Here is a 26,599-nt window from a genome sequence, read left to right on the forward strand (position 1 = left end):
TTTACATAATTTGTCACAGAACACAAATCAACAATATATGCAAATGACATTACAATACAGTGTATTTAAGGCAAGCTTAAGACATTTTCAGCGAAGAATGAAGGGACTCAGAAATAAGGGAAGAAAGTTGTGAAATATAGAGTTACACGTGATTAACTGCATACCTGGGAGTGATATTTGTTGCAACCTGATGTCCAAAGTATAGTAGGCGATAATGTCATCGGCTGACAATTCTCCCACTTGTTTGTGCTCTAAGATTGTATAAGAATTCATGTTTTAGGCTGATGATATACCAAGGACATTCCCCCCCCCCCCCCAGGTTATCATTCGCTAGGTTATGACCACATGACATACATTTGTATTTTTGACCCCATGGAAACAAGTTCCTTTTCCTTTTTCTGTCAAAACAGGAAATACAGCCAACATTCACGTGAAGGTCAGTGGAACACTTGTGAGGCCATGACATGGTTGCCTCGTTTCATTCTTATGTTGTGGTATCTGCTAGTTTTACTTCTTTGTGAACACGTGTGGAACTGTACCATTCCAGATCTTTCTTGTTGTAGGTCCGATTTTTGAGGAAACCATTTAATTTTGCTTGTTTTATTTTGATCCGTTTATGAATTCCAGCTTGAAGATGATGAGGACGTTGGCTTTGGTTTTAACTAGAATGCAGGGTGTAATCGCCCTTTAATTACAAACGAATGCAGCAGGCGTGTTTCCGCGGTGCTCCTTATTAAATCGTAGGTTTGGCATGAACGATGTGGTGTCTCACTGCATCGGTTGAATGACCTCCTATCCAGTGTAGATGGCCATGAACAGGACAAGTCAATTACCTTCCAGAGTGGAACACATGTCTGTGCGGCTGAATTCGGCGATGCAACAGGCGCATTCGGTCTGTATCAAGAGATACACAGGCAAGTTATGTAATTCGGCGACATCGAACTGAGGTGGAGTGCTGACAGAGTAACAGTAACTTGAAAGACAATTGTTTTATGTTGTCCATGGTTCAAGCAAAAGTTCACTTGTATTACAAGGCTTTTGTTCACTATTGTGTATTTTAAAGAATTCCTCCATGTATTTTTTTTTTCCTACCAGTTTTTACATTTCCCGTTCACATCTTGCAGCCTAGGTATGAAAAGTGCCAATTTTTGCTTTCCTCTCAGAATCCAAGAAAAGAAAATACCATACTGCATGCTGGCTGAAAAAGTTTAGAATAGAGAATCTCTTCAAAACTTTTTTTTTCTTTTTGATTACATAATTAAGGTATCTGTCATGACTAAAGATGAAAAAAAAATGTAATAGTCCCACATATCTAAATCCTTGTATGTACCTGTTTATTTGAACATGGACTTCAACAAAGTAGTAAAGTTTTGAATGTGATCTTGCTACATATTATTGATCAGTGATATGTGGAACTTGCATGATTAATTTTGCTCTTGCGGTAAAGGACTTATACATATTTTGTTTGTTACCAAATGGTTACCAGTGATATAGAAAAGAGTACTCATTTCATTCAAGAAGTGGTTTTGACCAAACAGCTTCATCAAAAGTGAGCACAAAGTAGATTCTCAGATGAACTAAATATCAAGTGCAGACAAATTGACTTCTTGCCATTTCACATTATTGTGGAATTTAAATGTTGAGGCTATCAGACTGTCCTGCAGGCCACCCAATGTATCATGTTACTTAATTCCTTTGATATCAAAATTAGAGAATCCACATCAGTCAATATCAGATCGATATGGAAATACGTCTGGAATCTTTTTCTTTATTTTTTGTCAGACTTTGATAAAAAACAGCAAAAAAACAAAACAAAACAAAACAAAACAAACCTGCAATGTATGTCAGTGTAAAAAGCAATGCATTTAGTATCAGCATTGAAACCGGTAGGTAGTTTGTATGTTTGCATGTGGAGACCCAATTTTTTTTTTTTTTTTTTTTTTTTTTTTTGGGGGGGGGGGGGTTGATGTGTTTTATCGTTTTGCCTGAGACATTTTCAGAATATTTCAGAGAAATCTGGAAAGATACAAGACGGCAGTATCATCATGTAATAGCCCGTTGAGGACGAGTCATGAATATACTCGGGCAAATGTCTGTGGGAATTGCGTGTTGAAGCAAAATCAGTTTGTATTTTATATTATATTATAATCAAGTATATTTGTGTATAAAGCAGATGAGAAGAATGAAGACATACATTATGATTATATGTACATGATCAAGATGACCCTGTTGAGGTACTTCTAGGGTACCCATGTTAAAAAAATAATAATAATAACTGCCATTTATATCATAACTCTCCTGTTTATCTTGAGTAACCCAAGATTTTCTCCACTTTGTCTATCGCTCATATACGTATTTTAGAACAACTTTTATGCAGAAGTGTGTTTACTTTTTGGGGGGTGAATTATCAACAATAACACAAAGTGATTCATGCCAACTGCTGTTTCAGCTCTTAAAAATGCCACAAGTGTGCGTAAGTGTTTAATGCTGGTATCACTATCTATCTATCAGACACAATACAAGGACACTTGTGGATTTTGTTTTTTCCCCTGCACATCAGTATCCCTTTGTTCTCGACACAAACAGTATGTGCATTTTTACCGTGTATTAGTGGATTGTGTGTAATTGCTTTTGGCTGGCTCGCTGGATGACACACAGTCATTGTGTTTGCTGCGTCTGTTTGTTCCTCTTTTCGAGCGATGTTTTGGAGGTTGCTACGTTTTTGCCAACATCAGCTTGGTGGTTTTTTGCCCCCAAAACATATTTCCCCTTGTCGGACGAACCCCAGCACTGATTTCCGGACCTCACCGCGTCCTGGCCAAGAGTGTGCCAAGTTAGCAGGCTGGAAAAACAGTCGCTTTGATAACTTGTGAGTCTTCGGGGCAAAAGGGAGGATGAGTTTAGGAGGGGGCGGAGGTGGGAAGGAGGGTGGGGGTGTTGCTCGTCCAGTATCTGGCAAGCTGTCCATTAAACATCTTGGGTCTATAGGGGGCGTCTTGTCACACCGTGAATCAAGCACCTTGCAGCATCCTGATTTGTGAAGTAATGGTGTGTTTGTTCGTGTTTTTGATGATATTTGAAGCGGTTCTCCTTTCCCTATCCCTTGGTCAGGAGAAGGAAGGGGGTTTTCGGGAGAGAAGTGAGCAGCGCACACACTCACAGAGACAACAAATTCATTAGACTCGCCTGGGCCCTTTTGAATCTGCCACAGACAGTCGGTAATTTCTGGCTTCCTGTTTTGCGGGACCAAGCAGCGCAACGAAGAAGCAGGATTGGTGGCTGGATGTGCGAGGGCGAAGGAAGGAAGGGGGGAATTGGCTGCATTTGTGTCATCTCGAAAAAACATCAAGGTCATCCACTGATCTCCTTGACAAAGCCAGCCAGATAGACTGGTGACCCCTTTCTACACATGTTTTCTTTCTCTCTCTCTTTTCTCACTCATAGCGATATCCCATATCATTTCATCTTTCTCGCTCAAAAGTTTTGTGGCCTTGCGCGAAGATTTAGGGGTGTAGTTGAACAGGACGTGACAAGCGGTATGCAGATCTTGGATGTGCTAGGGCAATGCTGCCGGCGTTTCGCAGATGTCAGTATCTGTCTTGGAACAAAGGGACATGATAGAACTATATAATAAGAGGGGGGGCGACAGAATAAGGGAGAGCTACAGGCACACACACACACACGCACACACACACACACACACACACACACACACACACATGCACCAGGATTTTTTAACAACTTTTTTTTTAAACCCGTTGAAGACTAGTCCCGAGTATACTTGGACAGGTGTCTATGGGAAGTACGTGTTGTAGCAAAATCAGCCCGTCCTCAACAGATATTTAAGTCAAACAACCCAGAAGGACTTGTGTATCGTATCTTGATGAGTGCATTTGTGTTTGGGGAAATGTTTTTCTAGATTTTCTCTTCTGAGATAAAGGATGTTGCACATGTCTATTCAATGATCTCCCCCATCAGGGTGCTTCCACTTTAGGCATGTAGCAAAGAACTCTTAAAGGCTGTTCAGTCTTCATTTATCCTTCAAGTAACACTTAAGAATATGGACAATCATCTTACATGCATGTTGTTGGTGTTTCTCTGATTGGTATTTTTCAATCACTTTGATGCATGTACAACTTGTAGCATCCCAAGAAAGTGGAGTCAAAAGGAGGCCCAAGCTTTCAATCCTAGAGAATCTTCGTCGGAAGCAAAACGACAAACATGTATGGAAAGCAATCACATATGTGACCGTGCTACGCAAAACCAATAAATCTCAAGAACATCGCACATGAGTCCCTTTAGGCACATCTGAGCTGTTTCCATTATATTTCTATGGACTTTTGATAGGTCATCTTTCTTTTGTAATCTGTCGGCAGATTTACGAAAGGTTGGTGAACTCACGTCATATGATGTTATTTCTGGTATGTTTACCTTTTCTTCTTTTGTTTCTTTTTTACTTTCACACTTAAAAGTCTCATGCGTTGAATTTGCAAACTTGATCGCCTATCAATACGGTGCTTTAAGCACTTGTTGATCGTAAGTTTTTGACTAGTAAAAGAGTTAAACCACGCTAGTAAAGCTTGGCAGTCTGAAGCAAAATGAGAGATTTTGTTAAATGTCTTCACAGCCATATTATTGTTGAAGAGTTAAGTAAACAATGAAAACTGACATAGTCCCACACACTCATTAAGATGTTGGGTTGTACCAAGGGCACAGATTAATCACAAAGCATAAAATCATCAAAGATGTAATAGAGATGTTAGCAACACTGTCAAAACTTTCCAAGCTTGATTGGGCCAGTGCACATTACTTTGAGATATGTGTGACTAGGAGAGTTAATTTGGCAGCAATTTGCTGAAAACAATGTTTTGCCTGCCTCCCAGAAGAATGCATAATGTCACTAATGTGAGGCATGATTGGCAGATGTCCCAATCATGTTTAGGGGCTGGCATTTATTGTTGCGCTCCCTTCCCTTCCATCCCTTCCCTTCTCCCCCGCCCCCCTTCCATCCCCCATCTCCACTCCCACCCTCCCCCACCGGTCCCCAAACCATTTCCTGCACCTCTACCTCTGCCCTTGTGTCTGAAGATGATTCACAGAGTACCAGGGCACGATGCGAGCACTCCCCCGGACTGGAAGCCGGTTCGCTGGAAGTTGTGATGCAGACCGCTAATTTGATAATAACCGTGTCCACCTCATAGCCTTCCTCCCCTTGTTCACCCCGTGTGGGTCGTTTTTCTTGGCCCCTTTCCTTTCCCTCTCTCTATCTCTCTTTCACGATTCCATATGCCACTTCCTGTATACAGTGGGAGACAATGGTATTTTTTTTTTCTGCTAATCATGCGGCCTTAAAGGGACAGTGCGAACATGTACATGACATACATTAAAGTCATCAGTATCAAAAAGAACTGCACGTCCCCCTCTCAATAAATCATGATGTAGGATCTCTTAGTTCAAATGTTGACTTGACTTGGGGGGGGGGGGAGTATTATGACATCATGACCTTACATTCAGTTCTGTAAAAACTACTTTCACTGAAGTGCAAGGTTTTGATTTTGTTTTTTTGTTTTTTAGTAATGGGTTTTGCATTGTGAAATACTTATGAGGGTATGATAATTCCAGTTACTAGTCATAAATTTCAAACCTGGGCTGCATTCTGGTTGGTGTATGGATTATCAGTGGTTTTAAAGGCTGTCAGGGACTGGTCACCTGTAGAGTAAAAGGGTTAGAAAGTGTGCCATAATAATTGACTCTGGTGGACACATGAGGGCGCTGTGACTTGTTTGCTTGCCTTCGTGTGAATGGATGGTCATGATAGTGTTGTGCTACTAGAGACAATATGTCCTAGGCAGGAGTAGCATGTGTGTGTGAGTGTGAGTGTGTGTGTGTGTGTGTGTGAGTGTGTAGACAAGGAGGATGTGAAGGAGTGCTTTAAGGCTGTCTTTTAGGCTTTTCTTTTTCAAATTTAAATTCATATGATTTTTATTTCCGTTTAAAATAATTCAAAGCAGTATACATCACACTTACACGAGAGTGAGTACGTAATATTTTAGGAACTTTGAATCACATAAGCTTCAACAAAACATGGATACAATTATAATGACAATAATGAATCTTCCAAGGTGCCTCCTACAGTTTGAATAGGAAACTGGGAAAAAGATTGATACCCTAATGGGTTTGCTGTCATTCAGAACTGTGTACGGGGAAAGAAGATGTTTACTTTACAATTTGTAGATATCTTGTTACTGATTTTAAGGAAGACATTACAGAATGCTGTTTGAATGAACAATGATGTAAAACAGCATAGATTGGTATAAATATTACTGAATAGGACAAATTCTTGCAAAGTGATACCCTTGTAGGTGTTGGTACATCAACTAACCTGACTTATGAGTAGCATAAAAAAACCAAAACACTTCAGTCATGTGATTTGATTGAGGTTTGTTCAGAACTCCTTAGTTGTTTCTTTCTTTCTTTTTTAACATGTACCATTATTGTAAGTATGAAATTACAACTTTATGGGGATTTCCGTGAAGGAAGTGGCTTTTCTGTTTATGCTTTGATTTAAATCCGGTGAACTAAATAATTTGTCATCTCCTAGTGGAAGTTATACGTGGTAACCACAAAAGCAGGATCTCCTCTTCTGTACCCTATAACAGGCTTCGATTGTAAACAACACATCCCCAGACCCACTCACCTGTCCCCATCAGTCTGTCGCCCTCTCTGTTCAGTCACAGAATATCTCAATGCATTTGCAGCAATATCCTGGTACAAACGCCATTGGTATATTGCAAATGACAATATAATAGGGTCCCATTTTTTTCTCTCTCTTCTTTTCTTTAAAACAACAACAATGTACCAAGCTTGTCAATTTGCAATATTTTTCACATATCAAATGAAGTTCTATATACTTGATGAACATCTTCCGAAGTTTTCAAATGAAGCATATACAAATTTATCTATAGATGCAGAAACATTTTTCAGTGTATCTATATTTTAATCATATTGGGAGTTAGTTTGGATATCTATGAGATCAGGATTTGTTTGTTTGTTTGTTTGTTCTTTTCAAAGACAATCTAATAGAAGGTATTGCTGCTCTGTGGAACTGGTGTTTACAAATAGAACATTGTAATGTAGTAATAATTGACCATGGAATTTCAAGAGTACCAGGTATAGAGAATAGAAATCGGTATAGAGAATAGAAATCGGTAAAGACAATTGGAAAGGAGATGTAATATATGGAGTCAAAAGAAAATTGGATGGATTTGGGAAAAGCAAAATTGAAGCGGAAACAGAAAAATTAAGTTGGTGGAATAAGATGGCGTATTGATGGGAAAGGAAACGAATGACAGTTGGAAGAGATACCTGGTAATGATTCATTTTAGGATGAGATTCATTGTGTACCAGATATGTTAGCAGACAGAAATATGACACAAGGTATAGAAAGAGAGAGTAAAAGGTAGGGGAGGAGATCCTAAGGTTGAGACGGGCGACCCTGGTAGAAACATGACTCATGTTTTCTTGGTCGTCCCGGTATAGATTGGAGACGACTTTGAGTCCAACAGCTATAATTGCACTCATCATAATGGTAATGTCTAGATGAAGTGGGGGGGGGGGATGATTGAAAGAAGGAAGAGCCCTGACCAGATCGCTGTCGGGAGCAGTTCTCCCTTACCTGGCAATGAAGGTTTGTGGTTTTTCTCTGAGCATCCCGCCGGAGTATTGGGATGATGTATGCAAATGTCTCCAGAATGCTCAGGAGAGTCAGACTAGTGAAAAAATGATGTGGAATTTTAACTACCAGTATTTGCTGTACACAAGAGAGCTGACTGTTTTTTGCCAGCCTTGCATAGAAACTGGTAAAAAGATAATTGTGTGTGTGCATGTTGTTGTGTATCTAGTATTTCTGTCACATTGTTGTTGATGTTGGAAGGTAAAGCTCACAGATCTGTAGGCAATAAAAATTAGAGAAAAGAACAAAAGTAGCTTAATGTATGATGGAATAGATGAATTATATCAAGGGGTAAGACAGTAATATTTGGTAATTTACAACGAGTGTACAGCAAATCTCAGTAGCTTGTGTAAGGTAATAAAAATCAGGACTCGGTCAAAGATACATATTATGTACTGTACCAACATCTAAATACATTCAATGTTGAATATATGACAGGTAATATTGCACACATAGATGACACATTGTATAAGAGATACATGTGTAGGGATCTTTCCCTCATTCAAAATCACAAAGCATGTTACATACCAAGACACAAACCTAGCCAATCAGGATCGAGGATCCCGTCTCCCCCGACTGCCTCATTCTTCTATGTGAGTTTAACGAGGAATGCTGACGGCTGCTAACCACATTTCAAGCCAATGCCCCCATAATGACTACCAGGGAGAATTCTCACATGGCAGATTACATCTCAATGGCTCCCGCTCACAGGTCACTCGGGGTCATTTGGAACTCATCTCTTTCTAATGATGCTGTGGAAAGGTCATTAACCTTAAACCTTTCAGCACATTAGCCTTCTCCAAGAAGTATTCAGTCATTTTTTAAAAAATATTTATGTGTATTACCTAGATGTTAACAATTAAGAGGGGACAATTTATGTGAAATAGAGGGTTTCTTTGCTTTAATTTAGACAAGGGATGCAGCAAAGTTCAGACAAAAACATCATTTTATGGTGAAAAACAAAACAAACCAAAAACTAAAGCTATAAACTGTTTGGTAATTGTACTAACAGAGCCATCATGGAAAGCAGTTCTTCTACATCGGAGAGGCTACAATGGGTCAATAAGACCATTATATTTCTCAGTTTTTTGAACCCTAATCATGATATCATTAGATCATGGACCATGATCATCATAAGCTTGCCTGGAATATACATCCATGACCACTATGTGAATTTAAAGTGCCTAAGCAAATCACAGCAGGGCAAGCTTTCTTGAAATACAGATTGTTGTGTAAGACTAGATCTTTATCTACATAAAATCGCTATGATTGGTTGAGTCCAACGTGCACATACTTTACTTACACTATGTACAGGGAGTCATGAACAATTTGATATTTACCCTTTCCAAAGAAAATGCATGCAGGGCTCTTGATGTACTTCCATTGACAGTTAACAAGCTTTCCATTGTCGATCTTCTTATTGAAGATGGCGGTGATCGTCATGTTATTCAACAGCATCCTCTTGAATCCCAGGTTCATGGGCTTTTAACCCGTTGAAGATGAGTCCCGAGAATACTCGGGCAGGTGTCTATGGGAAATGTGTGTTATAATAAAATCAGTCCATCCTCAATGGGTTAAGGAAATAGGACAAATCTACCAAAGCCTTCTCATTGGGATTGCCTCTTACTAGAAGCTTGGCTGTGGCTCAGTATTCCAACCTTTGCCTGTCTTGCTTGCTTATAATTGCTGGTACAGCATAAGGGACTTGAACTAAGGCTAATACCCCAAAGCTGGACAACAACAACAATAACAACCTACAACAACAAACAACGACCCTCCCATATGGTAAATTCACATTCTTGTGGTCACATGATACGAAAGATGATGATACGAAGGACGACAGAAACATAGGATCTAATGATGTTCCAGGAACAGGGTGGGTTTTTTTGTTTAGTTGTTTATTGCTTGTACATCTTTTGGTGTTTTGTTTTTCTTCTTCTTCCATGAGTTAAATATAACATTATATGTGCACCTTAACTGGAATTACTAGGAATAGAGACAGGATGACCATGATACAAGTGGAATTTGTATGCTGGTGCACGTACTCAATCCCAGCTCCTCTCTGATACATCGATGCAAATCAATGCAATGTGATGCTTGTTATTGATTGGTCGCTTGATGGCAATTAAGTCCGTGGTTTTCTAACTCACCGGCAGTATCACATGCATGCTACCTGGAAAGCACTTGGAAGGGAGGGATGAAGTTGTGTCATGTGGTAATGTCTGCGCATTGCTTCTAATTGTTGGTGTGGCTTTAATTTTTTACTTAGTTTTTAAAGGGGAAATCTACCCTGAAAATTAGTTTGTTTGAATAGAAGTAGAAAAAATAGAAGAACAGGGCATTGAAAGTTTGAGCAAATTCTTATGAAAACTAAGAAAATTAGGATTTTTTGAAATTGTGATTAGTCAGATGTAAATTGGCAATTCTTTGATGTCATACGCAAGCTCACCCCCATTTTACTCTGTTCTACAAAATAGTGTGAAAATCACTATTTTTTCTCTGTTTGGAAAATGGCTCAAATTATTGTCATGAAAATATGTGTGTCATTAGTACCAGATAGTGAATATATGCCAGTCATGTGAAACTGTCGTGCCACATGGTCAGGATGTACTATAGACCTATTTGGAAAATGATATGATGTAGTGGTGGTTTACCAGTTGCCATAGTAACATTTCTAGTTGCATACCTGCCAACTGTTCAGATTTAATGTGAATATTCAGATTTTTCACTGAAAGAAAATGCATTGATTTCAGTGTGTTCTGATTTTTGTAAAATATCTGTTAATAGTTAAGTACCTATATGAAATTTATAAAAGTTCAGATTTTTAAATAATTTTTCTTTGTTTGTTCAGATTTATTAAGTCTCGAGGTTGGCAGGTATGTAGTTGTCTACCGGTCACTGATGGAGAGAACTTTGCCAGTAGCTGCCCCTCATGTTGCTTGTCATTCCAACTCAGTATGTGTGTGTGTGTGTGTGTGTGTGTGTGTGTGCACTTACCCATGGTGTAATACGAGGACACACATACGAACTTTACGTTTAAACCGAGGACACACAGAGAACCGAGGACGTCCTCAGTACGCAGACCATTCCAAACGGTCTGCTTTTGCATGCTTTCTGCATGTAGGGGTACATGTTTGTAGGTCCTCAATTAGCATTATTGTAATAAGTCCTCGGTTGGATGGTAATATGTGAATGAGTCCTCGGTTGACAAGAGTCCTACTGACACACAGGTCCTCGGTTATGTGGTAAAATTCTTATGGGTAAAACAGGTCTTCGGTTTCCACCATAGACGCGTACATGTGTGTGTGTTTTTTAAGGTCACCCCAGTATTGTCTTCACGTAGAGGGTGCATGCACACCAGTTGCGGTGTGAGAGGCTGCTGAGGTTTTGGAGCATTGCCACGGGGCGGTTTCTCGCTGCCACCGGTTCAGATGTTACACAAGTTTATGCCCACATGTTCATTGTATCGGAGGCATGACACAGCAAGCTACCACAGCTGTACCTTTTGTGTGGATAGAAAGTGCGGTCCATGCATTAGTATGGGCGTAATACAACATGTTCCTTGGAGCCACAGATGGCTGTTCTACCTAAATGCTGTGAATGGCTTGAAATGATTCTGGAAATCACATTTTGTGAGATTTTTTTTTTATTTTTTTTATTTGTTGCAAGTACTTACTTCCACATCATGAGAATGGCTAAGAACTGTGCAAAGATTCTATGAATAAGCCAGTTCGGAGTTCCACTTTGCGCATTAGCAGAAACAAGGTCATTCGGACCAACAGGCATGTTGGTTTTTAAATTTACTGGGATAAGCATCTGTCATGTAATGATTATTCATGTAATCCTTATAAATGCCGCTTTCCAGCACATCAACCTGACAGCAAAAGTGGTATTTGGCAATATCAATAGAAAGAGATTGTCAATACATCCAATGGAAAATAATGAAATGGATGTTTTCTCAAGTGTGAATTGACAGATCATTCTGCTCATCTAGTCTACGCAAGTTTATTCTTTGTTTGAATGAATCCCATAAATTGTTACGTAAAGCTTATAATGCATTATGTCGCTCTGAAAACGAGTGAAGTGCCCCTAACCAACTGAGAAAAAAGAAAGGTCATTCGTACCAATGTGCCCATGAGCTAACTCCGAACTGGCTTATTACACGCCATTTTACATTCCTTGATCTGTTAATGTTCTTCCGAGAATTAGGAGAAAAGGCTTGATAAAGGACACACTCACAGAGAGGTCACTTGTCAGAAATATACTGAAAATATGTGACCCGCTACAACAAAATGATCCTAAAGTCGGGTGAGGTCGATTATTTGAAAATTGCATGACAAAATTCCCTAATCTTTCTGCTTTAAATTGATATATAACACATCTTATGAAAATAATCGGCTGCGGAGATATCGATGTTTAAAAGAGGGCATGTCGAGACGTATGGGAAATCACCGTTTCGAGAAAAGCGCCCTAAAAGTTTTCCTTGCGACGCAATCGCGATCAAGGGACACGCTAGTCAATTTTCACCCCCGGACAATAGAAGGTAAACCCTAGCAACCCCCGAAATGCTCATTCAAGCACAGCGTCGGCGGTCTCCTCACCGACCAATCAGTGACCAGGATGCCAGGAGAAGCGGCTGGGCATAGCGCATCCCACCTGCACGCACCAGTCGACTTGGCAGTGTGCGAGCTTCACGCTTCGGTTAGCGGCAAGCAGCAAACTGACCAATGAGATCACTCCGGTCATTGTTAGGGGCGGAGCCTATCTGTGGCGCTCAATCCAAATTTTCGAACCGGTTTCTGCTTGGTCGAAACGCCAAAAACATGGCCCAGAAAAACGCTATTTTTTGGTCTTTCCTTTCATCATTTTGCTTCAAAATTTCGACAGATGATAGAAGACATGTCAGACTCCAATAATATGTCAAAATCAGAAAATCGTAAGTTTTCACCAATTATGATGCTCTGACTTCAAACTCGATTTTCACGGCTTCGACCGTGCGCGACTTTAGGACCTTTTTGTTGTAGCGGGTCACATATGATATATTCGGGGTATGAAATTTTCGCGAATTGGAGCCAACGGCCTTTTTCGCGGCATAGAATTTTCTCGAAATGCCACTGGCATTCAAAGCATATAGTGTAGACAAGAACTTTTGCGTGCATTTTAAGTACGCGAATCGTAGCGCTCCAAAAATTCGCAAAGATAAGATGCACACTAACATTCCTCGTTTTACAGTACCAAGTCATAGTCCAGAGCATGCAAGTGTTTTTAAGTTGGTAATGGTTTAAGAACTTCAAGAATAATAGTGTGTATTATGCTCTAAGAACAACAGATTGGATTCCACCATCTGGTACTCGTTCTATGAGTCAAGTACTCCAAAGTACCATTTCAATCCCCATCAACATTTGTATTCAATGAAGTCACGAAAAACTAGGAAACATGACGTAACAGCGTAGGAGTGGTTTGATTTTACGTTTCCCCCCAGCGAGTCTTGGTCAGGATGTTTCATCAGCTGTGGTTGAAATGTGCAGATCATCTGCATTTGTGTAAGGAATTTACCTTCATCCAGCTGAGAAAGAAGGATGCTTGAGAAATGTCAGTTTGAGATTTCAAAGAGGTTTTCATTTCCTTGGTGCATATTTTGCCAGGTGAGAAGTACAAGGATGAAATCGCATATGGAGATTCCATGGCACTAATGCCCTTCTTCCTCTTCTCTGGTGATTTGTGGAAAACTCAGCCTTGTATGCCACTGGATGGAAATATCAAACAGTACATTCCATGATCGTCTTCAGTGTGTATCATCACATTGCAATGACCGACTTTGCGTAGCATTCTATCACATTAAAAAGTTTTATATGTTGTTTGTCATCGCTGTTTGGATTTGTTTTTTGCATTTCTTCCGCTTATTCTTCTTTGTACTCGCATTGAAGCATCTCGCGATAGGAAATGTAGAATTACAGAGCAGGATATCTTTAGAGCTGGATGCATTCCTTCAAGATGAGAGTGACGGACGAGAGCAACACATTAATTTCCTCCCCAGTGGCCGAATGATTCACAGCCTTCCCAGAATTCCTGGCTTTGTTCTACGGGAGGCCTCGACCACTTCCTTCCGGCCCCTGGTCTGTATGTCATCTCGGCGTAGGGCAGTTTGAAATTGGCAGGGCTTCCCATGCATGAGGTCATCACGAGGTGGTGATTTCTCGCCGAGTGCATGACCCCTACGATATCAGTCCTCAATTCAAGGTGATTCTGTGACTGTGGGGAATGTGACGTTGCCCTTCCCAGCTTACACTTGATGCGACTACCATAAAACAGCACGGCTCATAGAATGGCACCCATCGTGTCTAAATTTGAAATGTTCAGTTTAGTTTTCACAGAAAACTCATGAATTATTTCTAGTCTTCCAGACCATTTATAAGTTGCTCTGAGACAACAAGAACAAAAGCCAACACGGAAACTCACTCACCCTCATCTCCAGGATTTAAAGAAAAGAAAAAAAATGAGGGGATTCACAAATGTGTTAGTCTCATTCCTGAAACTGTGCTTTCAAACCATTAAAAATGTACATTCAGAGTCATTTAGAATGGAGAAAAAAGTTTGGATTTGTTCATTTGTGTGATTGTCTAGTAAGGTATCAATGTTTTCCCTGTGAAGCGTAGCTGGATATGAGTCACGTAGATCCATCTGGACCAAGAGGAAGGAGACAGGCGAAGAATGCGCTGAGAAGATCCTAGAGATCCCATTTCAGTTCCGAAACCAGCGGGAGTAGACTCCCAACAATCACAATCTGTGTCTGCATCACTGTTGAGTATGGAGTTTGAAAATTGATCCCATTTAGGAGTACAGGGTGCACTTCATCCAGATTTTTTTTTTTGTCTGACAAACTGTTGTAAGCTACTGAAGTCCTTGCATCTGATTGGCTGAGAGCAAATTTGTTAGGAAAAAAAAATATCTGACATAATGCGTGATGATATGCCCCGAGGACTAATAGTGTTTGAATGAATGCTTCTCACATTTTGTCATGAATAGAAAGCGATGAATAACAGCTGTCTGGTGTAATTGTGTGGGGGGTTCATTTTATCATCTGTGGTGCAGAGAAAAAAATATATCGTCGCTGGGGTGACAGGACCATGTATACCCTGCAATTTTGGTGAAAATGACTTTTTTGGATTAATGATCAAATAATAGGTTAAGTGATGTCCTGACCAAATCCCAACTGTCTTACTCCAAAATTGAAGCCACCACGGCATGTCAAAGGAAGGGCTATCCCATTCGCTATAGTGCTTTGGCCGCCATGTTTTTTGGCTCTCCTGAACATTTGACATTTTGTAGATACGAGGTCACAATATATATTTGTTTGGGAGTTTTGGTGTCATTTTTGCAGATAATGTTGAATATCAAAAAAAGTATGGTTAGAAATGTGCTTATTTCTTATATTTATTATTATTATTTTTTTTTTGCAGTATGTAACATCTATTTTGTGTCAGCTAGTCGTGAGGAAAACATTAAAATGTATTGCCCAAGCTGTTTCCATTGAATGTCCAGTTGTTCGTAGGAATTGCAAATATAAACAGTGAGAATTATTTCCATGAAATAAGGCGTCACAATCAATTGTGTGCAACTGTTCAATTGCTGTTGTTTTATCATTTTATTGCCATATTAAAATTAAAGTGGATTTTGTTAAAGAATCTGGCTTGAATTATGATGAGTAGAATTATATTAAATTTTTGTCATATGGGGCTTAAATGTCACAGACTTAATTTCATACAAGTGTACATTTCAGAGAATTTAATGTATGGAAGCTTACAAGTGTCGCCAAGAAGACAAGATATTTCCTTGCCTTCTTTACCTTTTTGGGTCCATGAAGGCAAGGTCCAAGATCTCACTTTCTACACAGTGGCACTTACAAGCTTCTTTAGAATTGAGGTGATGCCAGTGAGGAATTTGTTTGTTTCATTTTTCCATCTGAGAAGATGGCTGGATAGCCCATATTCAGCTGCACTAGCTGGTCTTCCATGAGGCCCTGGTGGATGTGAGGTGGGACCACTTCACTGGGTTATGTACAGTGTACTCTGCTCTTTACAATGAATGAATGTTCACGCAAAGCAGAATCTTTTACGTGCATGAGTTGTGACTCTTTCACATAATGGGACCTCCATTTTATGTCCTAGCCAAGAGACCGAGTATTTTGCCTCTCAGGGGACGGTATGATTACACACGCTATTGCTCAGTGCAGACCTCCCAACCATTCTGAATTTTGACCATTCCTAGCTCTTGTTTTGATAGGAGTTTCCTATTTTCCTTGATGATTTTACTACACTCTCCTATGGGAACTGCTCTTTCTTTCATACTTTTGAGCCAAATCATCCCTATTTTTCAGTCAGAAAGGTTGGGAGGTCTGCCAGTAAGATTCGGGAATTGAACCCTGGTTCTTTGGATCTTGAGGCTACCAACTAAGCGGAACCACCACCCTGGATGTTGTGTAAGACTTACGTTTACTTTGTTTTCCTCCACCTCCTATATTTGCTCCCAGGTGCTGAATGAGGCTGTCGGTGCGCTCCTCTACCACTCCATCACACTGACGCGGGAGGACCTGGACAAATTCAAAGCCCTGCGCATCATCGTCCGCATCGGATCCGGCTACGACAATGTGGACATCAAGGCGGCTGGGGAGATGGGTAAGAGAGCCCTAAGATTTCCCCCTTAGATGTTCTAGTCTTGGGTCAAGATGACTCTTAATTTTGTTCATTGTTTTCCACATTGTGGTAAGACATTACACAACAAATCTAGTTACACATATTATATAACATTGGTTACCATTTTATTTCCTCTTATCATACTTTTAACTTTTAAACATTAGTGTTTACGCTGGTACAATACATTTGTGCCACAAAATTTAGTGATGTTTTCAGTCAAATGTTATTCAGTTTGATAAAATCAAATAGTCTTCTTCCAACACTCAATAGAGTCCCATCAGTTCTTCAGTGCTGTCTAAACTAACAATTGCCCCTTGATATGTCATACATGTATGTGCTCATTAAGTCTGACTTCCTAAGTTTTGGTGCACTGCTGCGCAATATTACGTGCCCTTGCCCTCGCAAGAATTCAGACTTCATTTGAGTGATTTTAAAAACATACTTCCTCTATGTCAGTCATTTTTGAGGTTTTGGGACTTGGGTTCCTACCTCTCGAGTCTCCAAAGGCCTTGATGATCATTGTTGGACTAAATATTGTGACGGATGTTACTCTGCTTTTTGTGATTGTGTGGCAAATCTGGCAGGAAACCTCGAAGTGCGCTGTGAAACAAACCATGTAAATATTTAGAATAGTAACGTCCTAGGATGGCGAAATTTAGTTGACTCCATTTGTGCTCTTTCACCGAGGCGGTGGACCACCTTCATCGAGTCCCATTAGATGAAACCTGTCGTTACTTACAGCAATTATGCCACTTTTCGTATGGTTAAGGCTGGAAATTAGCAAATTGATGCTGCCAAGAAAATGTACTTGCATTTATGAAGAAAGGAACAAGTCAGAAGTGATGAGTTTCTTCTTGACAGGAAAGCCATCGTCATGCCTAGAGCATTCCAGACAGAATGACTGACCTTCCTTTCTCGGCAGAAATTTAGGGGAGAGGGGGTTGTTTAAGAGACTGAAATGATTTAACTTCAAACTTGTCAAGTGATTTCGAGCACCAGCGCCTTTAATGCTGACTTTTAAATTTCCCAAAGGAGAATCTGGACGCATTCTAAGCAGAGAACCAGAAATGTATTGCATAGTACAGCCATAGGTAAGTCTTGTTATCAATACATTAGTGTCTGTGAAGACGCCGAATATTCCAGAGTTTGGTGAGGGGGCGATTACCATGACAGTCACACATATTTCAGACAATGTGGATCAGAGAAATTTGATAGAAATGATACAAGCTATGAGAAGGGCCATTTGTGCCATGAAAGCTACTAACACAGATATTTATGTAGTAGATACTAGAACAGGTTGTTTTATCGATGTGTATATCTTCTTCACAAAAATTAACATTTGTTACTTGTAGACTTAATTTGTCAAAATGTCATTGAACCCTTTTCCATTTCAGTTTCTTCTAGTTTCTTTTCACCAAGTGCTTTTGATATTTCTTTGTGTGGAGTAGTCTTCGGGGGGGGGGGGGGGGGGGATTGCTTTGAAATATGTAATACGAAAACTGTTCATATAAGTGCCCACACAAGACATTCAATGGTTGCTGTGGTGCATCAGCTGAAGTGAGCTCGAGGTTGTCAGTGATACAGGGCCTTTGACAGGAAACTGAAAGGAACAAGATACATCTTGGCCCAGTTTTCACTGCAGACATCAAAGTGAAGATTGTATTTTTAGATGAAATTTGACAAACATGCTTCCTAAGTTCCTTTCATTTCAGGGGGTAGCAATGATTAAATTCATCTGTGTGCCCATTGCAGTGTCATACTTTTTATTTCATTTTGCAGTGATCTCATTTCTGTCAGATCCAATTCTGGTGATGAGTTTCTCCATTCTTTAAAAAGACTTTGTACAATGATATTTTTCTGCAGGTAACCACTTCAACATGTTTGTCTTTCCTTTGACAGCTAACAATAAATATGCCTTGCCCAAAGCCCTGTTGCATGTTGTAGTAAATCACTACATGTCAGGGCCGTTGCTGTGTGTTTAAAAGTGGGGGGCCCAGTTTATATTCCTGGTGCCACTTCCGGGTTTAATCCGTTGAAAAGCAACAAAAAATAAATAAATAAATAAAGGCTTCTAAATGTGAAATTTTCTGGTGCCACTTTCAGGGTTAATCAGAAAAAAATGGGCTTCATCGTAATTTTCTGGTGTTACTTCCAGGTTTAAAAAAAGTGGGGAGCCCCCAAGTGGTTAGACCCAATGCATTCCTATGTACACATGTATTATGCAAAAAACAAAACAAAAACAAAAACAAAAGTGAAAGGGCCTGAGCCCCCACACAGGCAAAAATCTTGAGAATTCAATCGTGATGCAAATCTCGAGATTTGTATCCCGCTAATTTGTTTACGTGTGAATCCCCTTACTGTGCCACACTTCATTCTCAGACAAGTTACAAACAAAGCACTGCTTAATAGTTAACAGCGTGATGTTGACTAACCACCATCTCCATCACCTTTGCCCCCCTCCAATAGGCGTGGCTGTCTGCAATGTGCCTGGCTACGGGGTGGAGGAGGCAGCAGACTCCACCCTCTGTATGATCCTCAACCTCTACAGACGCACCCACTGGATGGCAGAGATGGTCAAGCAGGGCAAGAAGCTGTCCGGCGCCGAGCAGATCAGGGAGGCGGGCGCCGGGGCGACCAGGATTCGCAACGAGACTCTGGGCATCATCGGATTAGGTGAGAGGAAGTGGGATGTTTCCCCCCTGATGGAGATATGAGATGGTAGAAAAAATGCTGCACCAAAACAATCTTCATCAGTCATTCACAGTGTAGGGGCTCTTTTCTCGGACAAGTTATGATTTCATTTTGGCTGTTATTGGCAACTATCATTGTGTGGACTACACATATGACGTCACTGTGGTAACAAAACATTGTGTCTCAAATTTTGTTGAAAGTTATTTTTTTTTATTATTGTCAGCTAATCAATTAAGTGATGTAATGTCCAAATCCTAGCTGTCTTACCCCCAAAATGAAGCCACCATGGCATGCAAAGAAAGGTAATCCCATGTGTTATAGTGCATTGGCTGCCATGATTTTTTACTCTCCTGGACAGTTGAGATTTTTTTAGATAAAGAGTTCTGTCACCCCACTAGCAATATATAGAGCTTGGTGACTATTTTTTGTTTGTAACAATTCGTCATGCGCATGGCAGATTGTTGTTAGCGCACTTCCGTTCGCATGGCAGATTGTTGTTAGCGCACTTCCGTGCGCAAAGCAGAATGTTATTAACCCTATGCGCACTCCCACACCCTAACGACAATCTGCCATGCGCACTCCCACACTGTAACGACAATCTACCAGGCGCAAGGAAGCGCTGTAATGACAATCTGCCATGCGCACGACGAATTATTGACAGGTACAAACTGCTTGTTACCGCTCATGTTCAATGGACAGGTGGGGTTCTGCATCATTGTTAGGATGATAAATTTGCCTTCTGCTATTCTGATATGAAATGCCATCTACAGATGAAATTGTGTAAATATTTGGAAGGATTGCTAAAGAGTGTCATCAACTGGAAATGAAATGTGATTTCCTTTTTTTTTTAGATGATGGAAAGTGATTTTTGGCAATTATAAGTAGATGATTTCATTCTTCTATTAAGTCATTCTTATTTTGTGGCATTGGAGTCCTGTAGCTAATCCAAAATACACACCAGAATTTTAAAGAGTTACTTGATTAGAGCTTAACAAAAGAATGAGGAGGAGGAACGAGGAAATATAGAATTCCAATCAAAACACATTTTAAAGAAGCTTTGCAGGAGTGTCATTCTATGTTTGTTTCAGGCAATCCAATGACAGCTTCTTTGTGCTAGATTTTATTTGATGATGATTGTATAGATGTTAGATTATTATCTCTTAACGTGCCATGGTCGCCGAACGTCGACCTTAGTCCTGACGTGCCATGGTCGCCGATCGGCGACTAAGAAGAGCAAGAAAAGCATTGATCATTTAAGTTCTTGTGGTACTGTAATGTGTTACACCAAGAAACTGCCAATGAAATGTACTGGTAGCTGATTAGCATAGCCATCGTTTCCACTAAAAATATGAGCATACTTACATTGGAAAATTTTGAGTAGATACATGATTTTTCAGCCAGATGTATTTTTTTCGCGTCGGGAAAATCCGCAGCGAGCGCACCCTCTGCGAGATGTGTGTGGATCAAAAGTCTCATTGGTAAACCTCGCGTGTGTATGCTATTGAATCTGCGTGTATTGTCTATGTGGTTCCACTCGCATTGTTCTGCTTCGATGCTGTCCTGCGGGAAGCTGCTTTGATCTTGTCCCTCAAAGAGGGTCAGCTTTCGTTCGTCGGTCAAGTCTTTCATCCTTTTGTTTTGGTGTACGTCACTAATCGTCCCCACGCTAGCATAGGAATTGCGCACGGACAAAGGCCTGCCGCTTTCAATAGAGTACCCTCGCTTAGACAAAAGGAGAATTAGTAGGTTCTTCCTTCTCAAGTGGACAAAAGACACTCTTCCAGGGCCCGGGACAATTACTTTAGTTTCAAATACAGGATCTGGGACTAAAGGACTCAGTTTTGGGAATGAATTACTGAGGCAGAAAGAGAAATTGCTAAGACAAAATAAACTGCTAGTGTCTTTGGAATCATACAATTCTAGAAGGCAATTTTGTTATCATTTGAAAGGGGAGATGTTGCTCTAAAACTTTCTCACAGAGTCAGGGGAGCGTTCTATTGAAGAAAAAACACGACTGACTCTTTTTTTCCATACTACACAAATATTTCTAATAGTGTTTTTGATGTATCAATTATTTCTGCAATATTTCAGGTTCAGATAGATATTATGGCAAACTGACTACATGACACGAAAGAACAAACATTTCTTGATATATGTTGTGTAGAACTCAATTCAAAACAGCCAATAGTTTCAGAGATACGGCGGTTTTAAACTTCATTGTCAGTCCAGTTTCGAAACGTTCTGGCGTCAGATAAAAACCTCTGGCACATTAGGGGTTTTGGGCCTGGCACATTAAGAGTTAATTATAGGTTTACAATACATAATTCTGGAGCTCAAGATAGGATGCTTGTGTTTTACCTGTAATAGTAAAGAAAGAATTATATGTTTTTAAAAAAGTGATCCCAGCAACAACTTGGCACCAAATTTTGCTTTAGTCATCTTAAAGCAACAGGCAAGCGTTGATGTGATCGATGTTAACCAGTTCCGTACGGGAACCTGGTGACCTGGGTATTAATTCTATGGGCATTTCAGAATTCAGTATGGAACGGGTTAACAACGCAAAAGTCTACTATTATCAGATATGTGGTAATGGTTGCCATGAAGTTCACACTGTAACAAAATGTTTTCGCACGTAGGTCGTGTTGGGACAGCCGTTGCTCAAAGGGCCAAAGCGTTTGGTTTCAACATCCTGTTCTACGACCCCTACCTCCAGGACGGCATGGAAAAGGCTCTCGGTCTCACAAGAGTATACACGCTACAGGTAAGGCAACGTGCTGCATTGAGTCAAATATCATCCATTTGAAACAACTTGGGGAGTCAAGCTGTTCTGATGATCATGTACTGTAACGGATAATGTCATATAATCTGACAAGGGATATTAGTGCTGTCATATTTAGAAGCTACTGTAGTGTGTAGAGTAGTAAAATGGGAATGATGACTGTTTGGGAGCTTAGTGCTGTCACATGCTGTGAAATGTTGAGGTGTGAACATGGTGCTCAGTCCACAGCAAGCAGCAGTATCCACTGGTGCATATCATTATTTTACGTACTCAATGATGCATTGTAATCAGACAGCCATTTTCAGCCCTACTATGTCAAGAGTAAGGTTGGCCATGAGTCTTGATTTTAGAGTAAATATCCTACAGCCTTGTTATTGCAGTCGTAGATATTGTTGATATATCAGCCCACTTGCCCACATACATTGCCAGCAAAAATAGTTCAGTTTTTGAAATATTTTTTGAATCTTTTTAACTAGTCATCAGATTTCTGTTAACCTGCTATCGCCTCCTAGAAGGGATAACATGAGATTTCATTAGTTTATTGTTTGCGTCTCTCTCCCACAGGACCTCCTATTCCAAAGTGATTGTGTGACTCTCCACTGTTCCCTCAATGAGCATAATCATCATCTAATCAACGAATTCACAATCAAACAAATGCGTCAAGGCGCCTTCCTGGTCAACACCTCCCGCGGCGGTCTCATTGACGAGAACGCCCTCGCCCAGGCCCTCAAGGAGGGGCGCATCCGAGCCGCCGCGCTCGACGTCCACGAAAACGAGCCCTTCACATATACCTCAGGCCCCCTGAAGGATGCGCCCAACCTGATCTGCACGCCCCACTGCTCCTGGTACAGCGAGCAGAGCAGCAACGAGGTGCGCGAGAGCGCGGCGGGGGAGATCCGGCGTGCCATCACGGGTCGTATCCCCAGCAACCTCCGCAACTGTGTGAACAAGGAGTACATGGTGACCAGTGGGCAGTGGCAGGATTCCAACCACCCCTCTGAACTCAATGGATCAGTCTATCGCTATGCACCGCCCCCTGTTGTTGTACCTCAGCCAGCCCAGCAGCTCGTCGCGGAAAACCACACGATGCCGACGACCATGGTAGCCACCACAGTGGTCAGTAGTGGGCATTCAGACACTAAAGCGGACCCTGAACAATGAGGGTGCCCCACTCCCAAGACAATCTGACCCTTCCAGAAATGCTCCTCGAGGAACTTTGCGAGGCGAAAACCGTGGTCTTACCAAGTAACCAAAATCTCGACTCTAACTGTGGAATTGTCTTGTATTCTGTGCCAAGGCAGTATTTAACGTTTGTTCAGACGTTGGAGAGAGAGGAAGAAAGCAAAAAAAATCTTGTAAAAATTTTACGTCAGCACAACCACTTTCTAGAGCAACTCTTGTGTATAAAGAAAACAATCAAACAGATCGCACACAATTCTACCACCGAAGCCAGTAGCTTGTAGATTTCCTACGGAGTATCTAGTAGAAGAAGAGAAAGAAATTGAGTATTTTAGGAAGATCAAAACTCATTGTCTTTGTCTAGTCACAGTGATATAAGCACCTTTCTCTCCAGTTTTCACCAGTTGTAATGTATGTGCATGTCTAGTGAATTTGTGGCCAAAATTATATATCTATCAGCAAGGAGACGAACGGAGGGGAAACAAACACACACCAACAAAAATTTATGAAGAAATGTATATCAGTGAATCTCTTGAGAAACTGGAGGAGAGAAAAAAAATGAAGATATATATTGGCAGACGCTAATCAAACAAATTTAATGTGAACCAGGTTGGGACTATGTGGACATTGTAAATTAGTCGTTTTGTAGTTTGTGTACTTACAGCTGGGTGCTGACTGTTGTTAGCTTGAGAGGACGTAATGTGGAGAAATATTCGGCGGACAATGGAGGGATATTTTATGTTTTGTGCCTGCAGACAGCCACGCGCGTTCGAATTGACTCTCAAGGCCCTCGCGGAGAGCCAACTCCAGCGATCAAGATTTGCCCGCCTCTTTCGCAGCGAGAGGGCAGAACATTTCTATTGCTTTCGACAGATCCTCGTGGAACTACGCCTATGACGTTGAGTCCAACAGCGAAGGAAAACTTGTTGAGATAGCTTTCGGTGTGGCTGACTGAGATTAAGAGTGGGCTACCAGCCATTTGCCACAAAGGACTGTTTTCAGCAAAAACTTGCGAAAGTTTCATGTACATTGATCAGTTCCACACTCGACTTGATATTTTGGAATTAATGCAAGACAGAAGACTTGCCACAGAAAAATGTGTAGTTTCTTTTTATTTTTGATTTGTAAGTATTTTTCTCTGCTCATTTTATACAGCTCTATTGTTTATTTTATGTTTGTAAGTATGCAGGTCTCACCAGGCAGTGTTTGTCATGCAAAGCAGGTTGAACGTATTCTCGTCAGTAACATGTACATTTGGCAGGAGGGACTTTTTCTTAGAACATGGTGAATACCTCTAAGCAGAATGGTGCACTGTGTGATAAAGGCGCCAGCTGAATGACAAAGAAAAGTATTCCACGTTTGGAGGATTTGTTTATAAAGGTACCTCACTGACAGCTTGTATCTCATTGTGTCCGGTATATATATTGCCCAGTTTCTTCTCCCATTGTGTGTAGTGTACCAAAGTGTGATGCCATAGACATTTATCGCCATGGAAACTGGCTTTAAAGGGATGGTACAGTATTGGTGGAGATGAGAATTGGGCTTTTAACTTTTTGCGAGATACCAAGAAAACACATATGATATAGTACAGAACATACCATTTTAAGAGGAATTCAAAGCTTATTTGATGAAAATCGGGTTTGAAATGACTGAAACATCCAAAAACAAAGTAAAACAAAGCGATCGTAATAAAGTGTGGGTCCCACACTTTATTAGAATCGCTCTTTTTTGGATATCTCAGCCATTTCAAAACCAATTATTATCAAATAAACGTTGAATTCCTCATAAAATTTTATGCTCTTTCATATTTCATAAGAGGTTTCTCATTATCTCACAAAAAAAATGTTAGAAACCTGAAATTAGGTCTCAACCAAAACTATATAATCCCTTTAAACAACATCACCTGGTCCGGTCTAGGTACGCTATCGTTGCTGATTGTGCTCGCATCCGGTTCTTACCCAAGCTGCAATAAAAGACTGTGGCATCATCACGTTGGTACTCTGATGGTCGTAGTTTCACCTCTTGGCACATTTTATGGGGCAGGGATGTCGGGAGGGGGTTAGAGAACTCCACCCTCTATCCAGCTGAATCGGGGGGAGAGAGTGAAGCAGTACAACACTGGACCTTATCATTGATTGTAAAGCCATTACTGATGCAGGAGGTCCAGTGATTGCGTCCACTGTTGTGTGGAAAGGACTGTTTCGTCATCAAAAGCCAGTCTTCCTCTCTGCCCTCTGGGAGTGTTGGAGGAAAGAATGGTGGGTAAGAAAATTGAGTGAAGGGTGCTTGTCAGGGGACTGAGCAGGTGCTTGTCCCAAGGCTCAGAACATTTAAGGCATGGATAGTACTGTTTACAGACCTGTGATTTCTCTTTGAGCCTCAACATCCCACAGATAAACTTTATAACAAAACAAATCAAAAACTCAAGTGCTTTAACATCCTAATTTATTCACTTTATCGAAAAAAACCACACGCCAATGTTCATACAGTGTATACAAAAGAATGCATTTTTCACTGCTTATCCCTAGTGTCGTTTGAACTCAAGTTTGTGTCATACCATCCTTGTACCAAGGTTCATCTTTTGACAAAACTTGGTAACAGATCTTTCGAAATTTTTGAAATTCCATCAGAACCCGTCTTGAGTTGAAACTCGGAAGTCAGATCCATCTCCCTTTTCTCTATCTCTCCCATATTTTACTTTAATGTTGATTTAATATAAACAAACAAAATTCAGTTCTGACTGATTCACGTGATCAAGACTTTAAAGTGATTACACATGAGCATATGTGTTTTTTCATTCAATTTAGAAAGGAGTTGTATGTTCATATTTCTTGCCAAATGTTACGAAATACTTTTCAAGAGCTAAAATATACTGTTCATCTGCCATGCAAATCATGTATATTATCATCTTTGCACTGCCTCATGCGTTATGCTTCATTTTATGATTTTTATTTCTTTTTTTTTTAATTATTACTTGTAGCAATAGTTTCATTTGTGTTTTATGTAATTTATGTGTTGAGTAAGCTTGATGCTGTAAGATTAATTTCTTCTTCTTTTTTTAATGCCAGACAATGACAAGGTATTAATGCTGAACTCATGTATTCATTGCAAGTGAGTGAAAATGAAAAGCAAAGACTGCAAGCTGCAAACACGAGGTAATTCTAGATTATGTATCATATTTCAAGCAACTACATATTGAACAGGAGAGCTAGCGACTGTGGAGTCTCGTGTGAAATCAAGCAATGTTCAGAATAGAGTTGGAGGAGGACTGCTGTATTTAATGGTGTATTTCTCTGTGAGGCCTGACTCCCATTCGAAAACAAAATCAAAGATGCAAGTTTTTTTGTTTTCTTTGCTGTCGAGAAGAAACGGACACTTTAAACAAACAGGGAAAAGTTAATGCAGCCCAGCTTGCTACTCCTATCTCTAAATAGATAGAAGTGTCATAGTCATGTTTGAATAGACGTTCCAGGAATCTGCAAAAGGAGACCTTTTAACGGAAGGTGTGTACAACCATGAGATTCT

At 40.4% G+C, this 26,599-nt stretch overlaps 1 protein-coding gene across 1 annotated transcript in view; it reads left to right on the plus strand.

Annotated features, from left to right (window-relative positions):
* Positions 1-24,756, plus strand: part of LOC139735241 (C-terminal-binding protein 1-like) — a 92,520-nt gene extending 67,764 nt beyond the window's left edge. The window contains exons 4-7 of the mRNA XM_071645994.1: positions 16,263-16,407; positions 18,892-19,098; positions 21,753-21,877; positions 22,460-24,756. Of these exons, the coding sequence (XP_071502095.1) occupies positions 16,263-16,407; positions 18,892-19,098; positions 21,753-21,877; positions 22,460-23,056 (1,074 nt within the window). The 3' untranslated portion in view covers positions 23,057-24,756. The remainder of the gene's footprint in view (positions 1-16,262; positions 16,408-18,891; positions 19,099-21,752; positions 21,878-22,459) is intronic.
* Positions 24,757-26,599: the final 1,843 nt, after the last annotated feature.

This window comes from Diadema antillarum, unplaced genomic scaffold (assembly GCF_040938485.1).
Source record: "Diadema antillarum isolate AM-2024a unplaced genomic scaffold, OU_Dant_1.0 seq00000566_RagTag, whole genome shotgun sequence".
Lineage (NCBI taxonomy): Eukaryota > Metazoa > Echinodermata > Echinoidea > Diadematoida > Diadematidae > Diadema > Diadema antillarum.